A 15,085-nucleotide genomic window follows, 5' to 3' on the forward strand; every position below is an offset into this window, starting at 1 on the left:
GCTTTTCATCACGCCTCCAAAAATCCCTATCTTTGGCTCTATTTTTATCTTATTACGCTTCTGCACAGTGCCTTAGAACCTTTTTTTTATGTTAAAGACACTATATAAATTCAAGTTGTTGTTGTTGGGCAGGGTATGGCAACAAGAACAGAATGAGGTCTCAGTGCTTCCTTTGTTCCAAACAAAAGCCTTAACATCACTTGCCTTAACTGGCAAATGTCTGCCAGGTGTTTTGTCCATGCTTGATTAGGGGTCAGTTGGTTTGGGCCACAGCTTGAACGTGCATGCATCTTTTCAGTGCTGGTTCAAGAGCTTCTCAAGCCTTCAAGAGGTGGGGATTCCTTTTCCTGCCAGCAGCAGGGCAATTAGGCATGGGGATACATCTGGGATGGACTGGAGACAGGGGCAAGATCAGAATGTGTACAGGCCACAGTTCTACTATCATTGATCTGTCAGGATTGAACGGAGTTTTTGGAGTTCGTGTGGTTGTGGTAGCTGAAACACAGGATTCTAAGCTAGCCCTCTCTGCTTAGGTGGTAGTAATGAGGATTAGCCTAGACAGAGAAATTTGATGTCTTAACCACGCACGTTTATACAGAATGTCTTTGTGGATTGTTACACGGATGTATCGTAACATACATTGTTGTTACACACAGGTAAACAGTTTTGGGTTGCATTGTGTTACAAAGCTATTAAATATGCTAGTCCCTTGCATCATGCAATGAAATAAAACCTGTATCATGCAGTTCCAATTACAAGATAGGACCTCATTTCAGTTCAAAGCATGTAATTTGACCACAGGAGCCTGCTGCCTGTCCCAACTTGCCACTGGCAGCAACACAAAATACCATATAAAATGAAACAAAACTATTTGTGTATCAGAAAGGATAGTTTGGAGTGTGCTTTTTTAAAAATTTGGTCATAGGATGTGAGTGATGTAGGTGAGGCCTTCCCTAGTTGCCCTGAATGGATGGTGGTGGTGGGTCTTCGCCTTGAAATTCTGCAGTCCTTTTGATAGTAGTGCTCCCACAATGATGTTAGGTTGGGAAATTCCAAACAAGCAATGATAAAGGAACGGCAATATATATCCAAGTCAGGATGGTGTGTGACTTGGAGGAGAACATGGAGGTGATGGTGTTCCCATGACTTTGCTGCTCTTGCCCTTCTTAATAGAGGTCATTGGGCTGAGGGATGCTGTCAAAAGTAAGCTCTACGAGTTGCTACAATGCATCCTGTAAATAGTTCATATCGCAGCCAGTGTCTTGGTGGTGGAAGATGTAAAAGGATCACTGCTCCAGCCTATGTTTTATATGCAACAGATAAGATGATATCATAACACATAAGAGTGATGCACTTGGAAATTATGTAGCAATAACTTGCAGTTATGTAAACATTCCAAGAAAAGGAGAGGTGACCCAAACTTTGGTCGAAAAGGCAAGTTTTAAGGCGGCTTTTACATGCGGGATAAGAGACGCAGAAAGGTTCCAGAGAGTGATGCCAAGGTGGCTGAAGGTTCTGCCACCAATGGTGAGGCAAAGGGAGGTTGCACAGGTCTGAATCAGAGCACTGAAGGGAATTCAATGCCGGAAGTTGTAATGGTCAGGTCAGGCCATGGCCATGGAAGGATTTTAAGATAAGGTTGAGAATTTTAAATTCAATGCATTGGGGGACAGGGAGCGAGGATGGGCTAACAGAACCTAGTGCAAGATCTAAACTATGCCAGACAAGTGTCGAGTGTCATTTTTCCCCAGCAGCAATAGCCACATGTTTTGTGGGTTAAAACAAAACCTACCTGTACACCTTACAATAAAACAAACCTTTGGTTTGTGCTCTTCTCCGCCCCCCCCCCCCCCCCCCATAGGTTTGCAATCGACGTTTCTAGATGATCTCGGTGGAATCCAAACTACAACGATGTAATCTGAATTATTTTTGTTACAAGAAAATGTATCCAAATGATCATTTGATCCGGGCTGTAAATTCCCTGCAGTGAGTGCATCGAGCTGTCGCTGCACAGCCCTGAAGTGCTCTTTATGTGCAGCAACAATGCCACGCGCCAGTGGGCTGCGGCTCCCGCTAATTTGCGCGAGCAGTGGCGCTCAGGGCACACGCTCAGCACAGCAGATGCCATTTAGTCCCCGATTGCTTTCTTTTTTAAGTACACCCTGTACATAATTCACAAGCCTCGTTCTTTCAAGAGTTAACCATAGCTTTCTGTCAATTCTTTCTTAAAACTAAGTATTCAATGTATTCTTCAGGGTTTTTTTTGTTCAGCATACAATTATTAACAATTATAATCTTTTGAAAGGCATTCGCCTAAACCACCGCCCCCCCCTCTCTTTCCCTCCCTACCAGCGCCAAGCAAACAAAACCATGACACTTCAACAAAACTGTGGTTTACATTTACTCACCTTGAAGTAGTTGGGATTTTAAGTTTTAGTTTTTCCTCTTCAAAGCGTTCTAACACTCAAACATCTATATTCAGCCCTGGAAACACAATCCAAACCCACTTTTCTGCAGGAAGCAGTTCCTCACGCAAACAACTATGAACTAATAAAGACGGACCTTGTCCTCAAAATGCTCAACAAGAAACAGAATTTTGCAAAACTATCTGGAACACATAAAAGTTCGACTCATACGTACCTCCGTATGCCTTAGCCGTTAAGATGCATAGAGCAGACAGAAAAATGCATTTGATTAAAATGTCCATTCTGAGCTCTGGTAGTTCCCCTTAAACGTATAAGAAAAACGTATACATTAAACTACTCCGAGTAAACACCGCCTTTACCGGAAACCGCTTCCTCAAGTCAGTGAGTTGTCATCCAAAACTACCTGATTACAGCCGAAAACGTCCAGCTGCTGTGCCCAACTAATGAAACTAAAGAATAGTGAGTGTATAACTACAGTAGTAACAGGATGCGAAAATAGCTGCTAGAATAACAAGAATGGTAAAACATGTTTGGAGTAAGTTTCTACATTTTAAGGAATATAAATGTTATGGTTGGAAGGGTTCAGTTTAATACAGAAAATAACATTGGAGGAATAGGATAGCAATTTTTAAAAATCAAAAATGAAGATATAATTGTATTAGTTTATATATATAAAAAACTAAGGACATCATTTATTTTTCTATTTTTTATAATCAGCGTTTTAGAGTTCCGTAGGATTTTTTTGAATCACCCTGTGTTCCAGTGAGTGTAAAAATGGCACGTATGAACACGAACATCTCGTTCAGAATTTATGAACCTCACCACAGAAAATTACTTGTACCAAGTTAGTTTGCTACCTTCTTTCCCACATCACATATAGACTGTGACAAAAACATTACCACCAACACAATAATAAAACAACTAGCTGCCATCAAAAACAAAAAATGATCATTTAATAGTAAATTACTTTTCAAATCTGTAGACACTTACACTACACTTTTGGAACCAAATCAGTGGTAAATCAATTGAAATTTAGTTTTAAAAAGTAGCATAAAAAAGATATATTCTAAATTTTCAAATACTGCAAGAAAGAAATAGTGTCCACAGAAAGGCCCATACAGTAGTATTTCAATATTATTACACTGATAACCAATACATTTTTGATGCATAGATCTGGGCGTCTTGACATTGGTTGCCCTATACTTCCTATATAACCATGTCCTTAGCCTGGCCTGCTGTGAGATGTTTTACCAATAACAACTTGCATTTATAGAGAGCCTTTAACATAGAAAAATATCCCAAGGCATTTCATAGAGGCATAATCAAAAAAATGGACACTGGGCCAAAGAAGCAGATAGTAGGAGGGGTGTCCAAAAGCTTGGTCAAAGAAGTATGTTTCAAGGAGGGTTTTGGAGGTAGAAAAGCGGAGTGAGTTGAGGAGAAATTCCACAGTGTGGGGCCTAGGCAGTTGAAGACCAGCCACCAATTGTGGGGTGAAGAGAGTGGGGCTGCACAACAGGCCAGAGTCAGAGGAATGGAGAATTTGCAGAGGGGGAGTTCTAGGACTGGAGGAGGTTAAAGATAGAGAGGTACAAGGCCATGAAGTGATTTAAACACAAGGATGATATTTTAAAAATATCTTTGAGGTGTTGAGAGAATGGGAGCCAATGTAGGTTATCGAGGACAGGGATGATGGGTGAGCAGGACTTGGTGTGGGATAGTATACGAGTAGCAGAGTTTTGGATGAGCTGAAGTTTATGGAGGATGGGAGGCTAGCCAGGGGAGAATTGGAATAGTCGAGTCTGGAGGTGACAAAGGCATGGATAAGGATTTCAGCAGCAGACGAGCTGAGGTAGGGGGTAAGTGGGTGATGTTACAGAGCTGGTAGTAGGTGGTCTTTGTGTTGGAGAGGATAAGGAGTTGGAAGCTCAGCTTGAGCAGTCCAACTGAGCTAAAAAATGGAGGAGGATGGTGTGGTCGACCATGTCAAAGGATGCAGAGGTTGAGGAGGGATAATGCACCAGTCAGAGTGTCATTTGTGACATCGGTTAGAGCGTTTCCATGTGGCGGCAGTGGCGGAAACCTGATTGGAGGGACTCAAACAGGGAATTGGGGGAAAGAGAGAATGGGGGGGAATGGTTAGTTACTCAGTGCTGCTGTTGGCCACCTTGTGCTCCACCATTTAGAAAGAAAGAAATTTCTCTCAGCCATACATCTAAAACATTGGAGTCAGTGCCAGACTAAGAATTCTTGGGTCCCTCGGAACAACCCCCCTCCCATTAAAACATAAACGTAATAAAATGCATGAAGAAATAGGCCATTAGAATGTTTATACACTGAATTAATAATAAAGCAAATCATAACACAATACTCCATTTAATTAAAATGGATATTTGCATGGGGCTCCATATCTGGCTGGTGTGTCTTCAGCCCCTGATTCAAGCAAGCTTTTTTTTAAATAAGTATTTGCTCCCCAATAGGTAAAAATTTTGAGAAATACTATGTCGGTTAAAAATAAAATCTTTTTCCTTTCCTAACAGAAGTATATGTGTGTGTATATATTTCTTCCAAAGTTACCAAAATAAGTAATGTCTTTAATCATTTAATATGAATAAATCAAAACCAACTAGAATAAATGTGTTCCCTTAAATAACAGATAAACTTAGATTTGATCAGGAGTTTCATATTATTTGGATGTAGTTTATTCTTCACAATCAATAGAATAAATCCATCATCAATTGAGAAAGTGCACAGGGACAATATACCTTTAATAATTTACTGTAGACTTGCAAGAACCATGTGATCTTTCTCCATCCTGCACCTTACAAGAGCTACAGCTTCAGCCTAACTCAGTTCCCCTAAGGAACATTTTATAGAATGGGTTCTATTTACATATAGAAGTAAAAATAGTTTGTTAAGTTAAATAACAATGACTAAACATAAACTCAGAAAGTGGAGCAGGAGCTATGTTCAAAGAATAAGGCTGCTTCAGAGGTAATTTTATCATCCTCATTTGTTTATCTTCTGCATATAGTAGGATCATGTTACAGTAGTATTAAGAAATGGAACTACCTTTAATTTGATCTTGAGGCCCACCTCAATGACTATTGCACCAAAAACTGCATCTTCCTTTTGAATATTAATCCATAGGATAGTGATTTGTAAAAGCATGAGGATTGCCATGCTTTACAAGTAGAATCTAATTTGACTGTCGACCACAAGTGGAATCACCTTTCATTATATGTGGTGTATGTTGAGCTTCCAGTTCATAACAGTAACGTATATATTTCACATCCCATCCATAACTACTGCTTGGTGATAGGGTTATCTAAAGATTCATCACAAAATGAAAAAGTAACTGTATTTCACAGATGTGAAACCTGTGCCAAAGCTCTAAAAACATGGATCTGATGAAATCTACATTCAATCTGAAATTCATGCGTTGGAAGAAAAACAATAATTTCCCATCCACAGGAGTGCAAAAAATTGAAATGTCCATTAGATAAACTCTCATGGAGTTTGGTTTCAGGCTCTGATCAAGCAAATGTTACAATAAAGGATTATCAGAAATATTACAAACTATGACTGTAAAGCGAATGTCCTAAAATCTTCAAACAAACGTTACATGGCATCATATTACAAAGACCATAAAACTTTCTGCAAACCAATAGAATATTCACTGTTTAAAGTAAATATTCTCCAGAGCCATGCTGAGAAGGACTTTTCATTTAGGATGCAGGTTGTGAGGAGGCTGGAGGTTCATTAACATTCCAGCGGATTAAGTGTAAGTCCAAGACAAAGCTTCCATTAGTACAGTTAAAAGCACCCTGCCTACCTAGAAATTTCAAAACATTTTCGGAAGTTGTGGAGAAAATACTATGACATCTCTCTCCTTGAAGAAATTTGAGTCCATTGATTGGCCCTTGTACTCTGAAATAATGTTGAAGAAGATGGGAAGAATCCTGTTTTGTTCTTCAGTAAGTTGAACTAGAATGTTGTATATCCAAAAGCATTTGGTTGGTATCGGATCTGGTTCAAAAAGAAACATCAAAGAATCTTTGAGATAGGTATTCCACCCTCTCAGGGGAGCTTTAATCATCAGAGTAGGACAGTAGAAATCAGTAAATAGAACTAATCTAATGTTCCTCTTCTGCCTTGAACTAACTACATAACAGCATGTGGTAAATGTTCTCCATAACCCAAGTCAGGAAATAGTCTAGAAAAGGAGAAACTATCCAAGGACATTTGCGATTTAACCAGCATGAACCACATATACTATGATATTCCTCACTTTGTTCATGCTGGAGCTAAAGTAAAGGAGTATCAATTTTTGTCTGATTACACTTCTGTAAAGCGCCTTGGGAGTTTTTTTATACCTTAAAGGCGCTGTATAAATGCAAGTTGTTGTTATATTAGTATGTAACACAAGTAATATACTATGTCGTTATATAGGTTCAAGCTAAAGTACTTTGTGTGTGCAGACACTAGGACCACATAAATGTTTCTATTGAGATCTAACACTACTTTCCGATTAACCATCCAAATTTACTGTAGAATTATCAGCCTGAACAACCTATAAATTTCTTTGAGGAAATTAGGTCCTGAATAGGCAAATATAACCATCAGTCACTCTGGTAACAATATTTGGAATATGAATTTTAGCTTTCCTGCTCACGCACCTGGTAGCCCTTTGTAAAACAGCTCAATAGATTCTGTACCAAACACTGGAATTTCTGTCCTTATTTCATTAGGTCAAAATTGAAGCTAAATACCAAGAAATGGTCACGCCACTAGTAATGAGGCACTTCCTTGTATTTTGAAATCAATTAAGAGGATGGCTGGGATGGGTTATTTGAAATGTTAAAAGGATACAGTTAGAGCTAGATTTTCCACTCAAGTTAGACCAGCCCCCTGCGAACATACACAATTGTAGGCAGAAACTGTCCCACCAGCTGCTTGCTCACCCCTCCTCCTCCACCCCATTTCCAGGTCTTCTCATTGGAAGTGACAATGGTGTACAACACATATACGGGCAAACTTCAACTGGCAGCAAAGAAGCCACTAGCTATAGTACATTGACAGACTTCCAAGGCCTAGCACACTTTGTCTAGCAAACTGTAAAAACTGTCAACAGTTTCATTATTATAAAGAAATGGCGTTACATTAAAGAACTTACACAGGATAAATAAGTGGTGACCTAGTGGTATATTATTTTTCCACCTCCTGGAGTGACAGGAGAACATACTGGGCATTTCACTTATTCTTCAGTAAGCACTTTACTGTGATTTGGAGTTGTTAGATCGGGACTACACTAACCTATACAGAGAGTAAAGACACAACTTTCAGTTCATAAGAGACTTGGTTTGCTTATGGAAACTGTAGTCTAGCCATGAACATAAGAAAGGTATTGAGAAAAAGCCTGAACTCTAAGAGCTTCATCTGAAGGTCCTCTGGAAGTTACAGACAGATGTGACTGATGAACAAAATTCCATGACTAACAGAATGCACTTCTACCTCGAGAGTATTAACAATTGAGCACTTTTACATACTGTGTATTAACCATATCTGCCATTCTAGACATAGGCTGAACATGAGCCTTTGTTGGAAAATGGACAAAGAAATCAATTTATTACAACACCTTATATAGAGGCAGCGGTCAAGAATTCCTTTTTAATTTTTCATGTTACTAAATAAAATGAATGTAAAGGGACTCACCACAAATTCTAGTGTCCCAGAGTATGCTGGTAGGTGCTACAACCCTGAAGCTGCTGGCTAAAGCAGTGGCACAGAAAACCCATCAACACATTTATATGTGGTTGCTTTGGAGAGGTACATGGTTCTGACTTGGAGCTGCAGCTATCAAGGTACTATCCCTGCAAATGGGTGAGACCTCTGAGACTCATCCCAGCAGTTGCTAATTAAAGCAAGAACTAAAAAAGTTAGTTGGGGGATTTCTAGCATCTTAGATCAGTGTCATGAGATCCCCAGGGAGGAGCTGGTTTAGAAAAGACTCCAAGGGGGTAAAGAGACAGGAATAGACAGGAGCCAGAGCTAAAATAAGCTGCTGTGAGTTGTGAAATTAGGCAAAAAGGCTGAAGATATTGTAACAAAAATAAAGATTTTTTGTCTAGTTTTGGAGTGGTGGCTGTCTCTTAAAATCCAGTCACAATACTTAAGGAGTTTAAAAAGCAGCTAGTCAAAATCTTGTACCAAACTTAACTTGATACAAATGTTTCTATAAAGCTTGATGGAGGAGTTAAGCTATGTTCAAGCAAACACAGACTATAAAAATGCCATGGCTACAAGAGCAGGTCAGAGACTGAGTATTCTGCAGTGAGTGTCTCACCTCCTGACTCCCCAAAGTCTCTCCACTACCTACAAGGCACAAGTCAAGGAGTGTGATGGAATACTCTCCACTTAGCTGGATGGGTGCAGCTGCAACACTACTCAAGAAGCTCGACACCATCCAGGACAAAGCATTCCACTTGATCAGCAGCCCATCCACCACTTTAAACATCCAATCCATCCACCACCAGGGCATTGTGGCTGCAGTGTGTACTATCCACGGGGTGCACTTGCAGCAACTTGCCAAAACATCTTCCGTAGCACCTCCCAAACCCACGACCTCTACCACCTAGAAGGACAAGAGCAGCAGGTGCACGGAAAACCATCACCTTCAAGTCACACACTATCCTGATTTGGATATATATCACTGTTCCTTCATCGTCACTAGGTCAAAATCCTGGAACTCCCCACCTAACAAAATTGTGGGAGTACCTTCACCGCATGGGCTGCAGCAGTTCAAGAAAATAGCTCACCGCCACCTTCTCAAAGGCAACTAGGGATGGGCAATAAACAGTGCCTTGCTAGCGACACCCATATCCCCAGAATGAATAAAAAATATGATTTGTTCTGTTGTATGTTTAATAGCCAATTATTCTCAAATATGATCAATGGTTTTTAAAATCTAGGAAACCCCAGGAAATGTTTTTGGGGACATCTAAAAAGCTGTAGCTGTTCAAATCTTTGGGTCGGATTAGAATGATCAAAATAGTATTTTAAGCTAGCATCAGCTCCCGTAGTGATAAGAAATACAAGAGAAGAAACAGTGCATATGTACAACTATACTACAAAAGAATAGCTTAGCTTTAGATTGTGCAATGTTTGCTTTACTTTTGAGGAGCTTGTTAGAAGTAAATATGTACATTATATCAGTTATTCACTTGTTCATTTTTTGTAAAATAAAGTTGATGAATAATTTAAACTCAAAATGAGGACTGAATTTGTGATGTTCTATTCTTATTGAAGCCAGGAGAGAGGTCCTGTAGAGGCATAGGTTTATTCCACTAGTTAAAAGCAAGTGACAGAAGGTTGTTCTGTCGTTATCCTTGGCACATTACTTAACATTTAACTAGTTACCAAGACTAATGGAGAATTTGAAAGCCAAAAATCTAAAGTAAGAAGGATAGAAAAGACCCAAAAATGTAAAAGGGGCCACCGTGAGGCAGCCCAGGAAGGACTGAGACACTATAGCTGAAACAGAAGGAAGAAAGAGCCTTAGAAGTCTAGCACTAGAAAATAAGGGAACTACAAAGCCTTAAGATGTCGTAAGAATTGTGTAAAAGATTTTAAAATGACTTTTCCATACTACGTTAAAAGACGTAGAATGGAAAAGTCATGCAGAGATTGACAAACACCAAGGTCACCTTGTAAAGATTATGCAAGTACCACTTGCACAGAATTGAGAAAGCTGCATAAAAAGGAATTTTTTGAGGAGGCTCAAAGAAGCTAGTTGGAAGCAATTCAAGGAAGGGAATTGGCAGCATACCAAAATACAAACAAATGAAGTGAGACCATAATGGATATTTATATTGTTTCAAAGTTTCCACAAGACTATTCATGTATTGAACATATCAATATAGTGAATTGCACTTAAAATGTTTAGGTTTACACTCCAAAACTTATCCAAATTATTTCTATAACCATTGATAACAGCATCAGATTACTGAGTTGTAAAAGAACACCACTTTTTCTTGGACTATTACTCTGAAAACCTATTATAGAGTTAGTTTGTGTTTGTTGACTCCCTTAAACTGAAGAAAAATACAAATCACAGCTCTAACAAACATAACAAATGTTACATTCTAAACAAAAGGACAAAAACAAGAGGACTAGCATCAGTCAATAATAATATTGTCTGTGTGGATCTCATTTACTCTCCTGTCTCTCTGCAATGAAACATTAGTCATTTTGCTCAGAAAAACTGCATTAATGCCTACTACCACACATGGTGTAACTAAAATAAACTTGATAGCAGTGGAATATTACAATTATTCACTAGCGAAGGCAGATCACATAAGCGTACAATCCTGCTGTCAAGTTACTCTGTTGAATTTTTGCCAAACTTGTTAAAGTGACTTGTTCCTTTCAGACTGGGTATTTTTGGAAACTGCTCATGTGTTCAGCCACATGTCTAGACTGGTTCTCTTTCTTACCACAACTGATGCTGTATAAAATAATGACAGATAAGGCCGGGGTGGGGGGTAACCATTTTTGCAAAAGGGTTTGTGTATTTTCTTGGAGGAGAGCAACCAAACAGATGCATGACAAGAAGCAGATCTGCCAAGTCTTGATTACTTTCAATGATGGTGATTTTACTTCTGTAACAATAGTAGTATCCACTTTCTGTGAATCACATCATTAAAAAATATATTTTTTTAAAAAGCTGTGCTCATTTTAGTGGATTTGTAATTCAATTTTTTGTGCCTCAAAATTTGCAGATTGTAAGGAAGAGTCTGAACTTCATAATATGACAGGAATGTAATCCAACCATGTAGATGGCTGCAAGTTACTTTGCTTTCTATATCATCATTCTTATAAGACTATTCTGCCATATAAGACTCTGGACTAAGTAATGTCCATAGATTTATTATTTTGAGTTTTCAAATGTCACTAACTTTTTAGTTCTGGTAAAATTCTCATTTCAAGTATTCTCGTTCCTCCACAATTTCAGCTAGAATGAACAGAGAAGTCAATGAAGTAGAAAACCTTCTTTTGGTACAATTGTGACCACATATTGTATACTTTCCCTCTGTGGCTGTATCCTCATTAACCTAATGCTATGAATACAGATACACACATAATTGGCTAAAACACAAGCAGACAAAAGTTAAGCATACGTTAGAGATAGGCATAGTGTGATAAAAGAAAGAACTTGCATTTATATAGCATCTTTCACGACCTCAGGATGTCCCAAAGCGTTTTACAGCCAATTAAGTACTTTTTGAAGTGTAGTCACTGTTGTAATGTAGGAAATGCGGCAGCCAATTTGCACATAGCAAGGTTCCATAAACAGCAATGAGATAATGACCAGATACCAGATAACGACCAGATTGGCCAGGACACTGGGGAGAACTCCCCTGCTCTTCTTCGAAATAGTGCCACGGGATCTATTACGTCCACCTGAGAGGGCAGACGGGGCCTCGGTTTAACGTCTCATCCGAAAGACGGCGCCTCCAACAATGCAGCACTCCCTCAATACTGCACTGGATTTTGTGCTCAAGTTCTGGAGTGGGGCTTGAGCCCACAACCTTCTGACTCAGAGGCAAGAGTGCTAACAACTGAGCCACGGCTGGTACCCAGGTAATATGTGCGTTGGCCAAAAAAGCGATTGATGTACAGTTATGCTATAATGTGGGAGAGTTGCACCATCAAACACCATAAATTTTCTGACCACATACACGGTACAAGAGATAAAACACACATTTTGGAAGTCATCCAGTAATCAAGGGGTTAACTAACTGACTTTTTGAAGAAATAGCAGAGAATAGACAAAGGAAATGCAATTGATGTGGTTTATATAGATTTTTTTAGAAGTATTTGATGAGGTGCCACATAAGAGATGAATAGCAAAGATAATGGCACGTGGAATTAAGGGGAATGTAGTCACAAGGATAGAGATTATGGGAGAGCAGAAAGCAAAGATTGGGATAAAAGGAAATGTCTCAAACTGGAAAGATGCAAGGGTTCTGTATTGGGGCCACTCTTATTCACTATACATATGATCTGAATTTGGGAATTGACGGAACAATATTAAAATTTGTTGGGGTCACCAAATTATGATGAGGATTGTGAAAGACTGCAGGGCAACACAGATAGGCTACCAGATTGGGCAGATAGGTAACAAATGTAGTTCAATGTAGAAAAATGTGATGGAATATATTTTGGAAGTATGAATAGAGGAAAATATACCTTAAATGGTATGATCTTAAATTGAGTGGAGGAACCTGAGTGTGCAGATACACATTATCAAAGTTATCAGAACAAGTAGCTAAGATCATAAAAAAGACAAACAGAATCCTTGGTTTTATATCTAGAATCGTAGAATAGAAAAGCAAGTCGGGCTACAGTTGGAGTATTGTGTGCCGTTTTGGGCACCCCACTATAGGAAGGATATAAAAGCATTAGAAATGGTAGAGTATAGATTCATTATGATGTTATCAGGTGTAAAGCCAGACTTGAGCAGTTAGGGTTATGTTCATTAGAACTGAGAAGGTTAAGGGTGAACTGATAAATTTCTTCACGATTAGTAAGGGTTATGATAAGTTAAATAGTGATAGATTGCTTCCATTGGTTGGTGGGATGGCAACAAGAGGTCAAAAATTTAAGATAATCAAAGAATTAAAAGGGAGCTTGGAAAAAATGTCTTTACACAGAGGGTGGTGAGAATGTGGAATTTTCTGCCACAAACCATTGTTGAAGCAGGGTCCATAAATTCATTCGAAAGGCAATTAGAGAAATATTAAAAGGTACGGGGAGCAAACAGGGGAGTGAGATTAGAATGGGTGGCTCATGTAGAGAAAAACACCTTGCAGACTGGAAGGGCCAATTGGCCTGCTTCTTTGTTATAGCACTATATGATTTCCATTCTATTAGATAAAAGCAATACACTAGAGGTTAGGCTCAAATTATCTCAGAAAATAAAATCAGTTTACACACAACTTCTAATTGTTGATTGGTAAACCTCTAATATGGCATTTGTTTTGGTGTTGTCTCAAATAAGTTGATAAAACTATAAAATATACTTTAGGACTTTTTGCACTTTAATCTAATCCTCTGGATAATCTATGTTGAACTGTGAAATCCTGGAGATTAGCAATAAAATTTGAAACGCTGAAGACAAATTCTAGGACATTTAGAGTATCATCTTTTAGGCAATTTCAAAATTCATCAAACATCTATGAACTTTTTCTAGTGTCTATTGACTGACAACAATATCTGTACACACTACTGGCAGAAGGGAGAGCGAGAGATGCGGCAACATAACCACAACAATATAACAGAAATAGTTGACCAACAATTGTAACAACTTGCATTTATATAGCGTCTTTATCGTAGAAGAATGTTCCAAAGTGCTTCACTGAAGCATAATTTTAAAATGGACACTGAGGCAAAGGAGAATATGACAGTTGTAAGAAAAGGGTTAATCAGACTGACTTGAAGTGTGCTAAAACTGTTATTGATTTTTCTTTATATTGTAGTAATGTTGCCTTTAGACTTTGTTTATTAAGTAAGGAATGTGAAGTTAACACCTGCTTAATGAGAGAATTTAATTGGAGACATACCATTGCATACTGGTTCCTAAGTTTCAGGGAGATTGTAATCATTGATAATGTGTGCAAGGACTATTGTTACTCTTGCAAAAGGAAAACATCTGGGTAAATATTATCTAATTAAGGTTTCTGTAGAATGTGGGGGAATTAAGCTGGTGCTGAATGGTACAGAATCAAAGACAGACTTGCAATAAGTAGTTTCATTTGGTGGAATAACAATTATATGTAACAAGAGAGAAATTTGTAAAATAACAAAATAAGGGAGTTACATTGATCTTGTTAGCACAATGGAAAAAGAGCTGGTTAGTAAGGAAATTAGCTTATTAGCTGAAGAAATTGATACGGCATAGGTCCAATTAGAATCTCCTTATACAGAGTTGTACTCGTGAGAAAGTGGAAAGCAAGGTGTTTACATCTTCACCCATGTCAATCAATAGAAGTATTGTAAAAGTACCCATTAGTCACTATTATGCATTTTAAAGATGTAAAGCTTACCATATTATGGACATTTTGATAATGGACATTATAAAAAATGGCAGACAGTAATAAGATTTGGATTCATAAGGTTTGATGAATCTGAATACTGAGCTCAGAACTGTATCGCGTTTGAGTCCCCAACCATCAGGAGTGGTTATATCTTTTACGTCCATGCTTAAGTACTTTTGCATGTACTGTACGCTTAAAAAAAAAAATCTATGAACGCTTGACATCAGCGTTTAAAGGACCTTATTGATTTTTGAGGAATAGATAGAACATCTTATCCTAAATAAAAAAATATCCTCTAATGGAGGGGTAACAAAAAGCTTGGTTAAAGATGTGGGTATTAAGGAGGGTTATAAAAGGAGGTGGAGAGATTTAGGGAGGGAATTCCAGAGCATGGGACTTAGGTGACAGAAGGAACGACCCACAATGGCAGGATGAAGGGGAGAGAAAGCACAAGAGGCTGCAATCAGAGAAACTGCAATTTCGGAGAGGGGAGATAACAAGGATAGGGAGGGACAAAGCCCCAGAGAAATTTAAACACAAGGATGAAAATCCTAAATTTGA

At 38.5% G+C, this 15,085-nt stretch overlaps 1 protein-coding gene across 1 annotated transcript in view; it reads right to left on the reverse strand.

Annotated features, from left to right (window-relative positions):
• Window positions 1-2,813, reverse strand: part of srpx (sushi-repeat containing protein X-linked) — a 79,374-nt gene extending 76,561 nt beyond the window's left edge. The window contains exon 1 of the mRNA XM_067992859.1: window positions 2,641-2,813. Coding sequence (XP_067848960.1) covers window positions 2,641-2,707 — 67 coding nt within the window. The 5' untranslated portion in view covers window positions 2,708-2,813. The remainder of the gene's footprint in view (window positions 1-2,640) is intronic.
• Between the last annotated feature and the right edge of the window lie 12,272 nt (window positions 2,814-15,085).

This window comes from Heptranchias perlo, chromosome 11 (assembly GCF_035084215.1).
Source record: "Heptranchias perlo isolate sHepPer1 chromosome 11, sHepPer1.hap1, whole genome shotgun sequence".
NCBI classification, from domain to species: Eukaryota; Metazoa; Chordata; class Chondrichthyes; order Hexanchiformes; family Hexanchidae; genus Heptranchias; species Heptranchias perlo.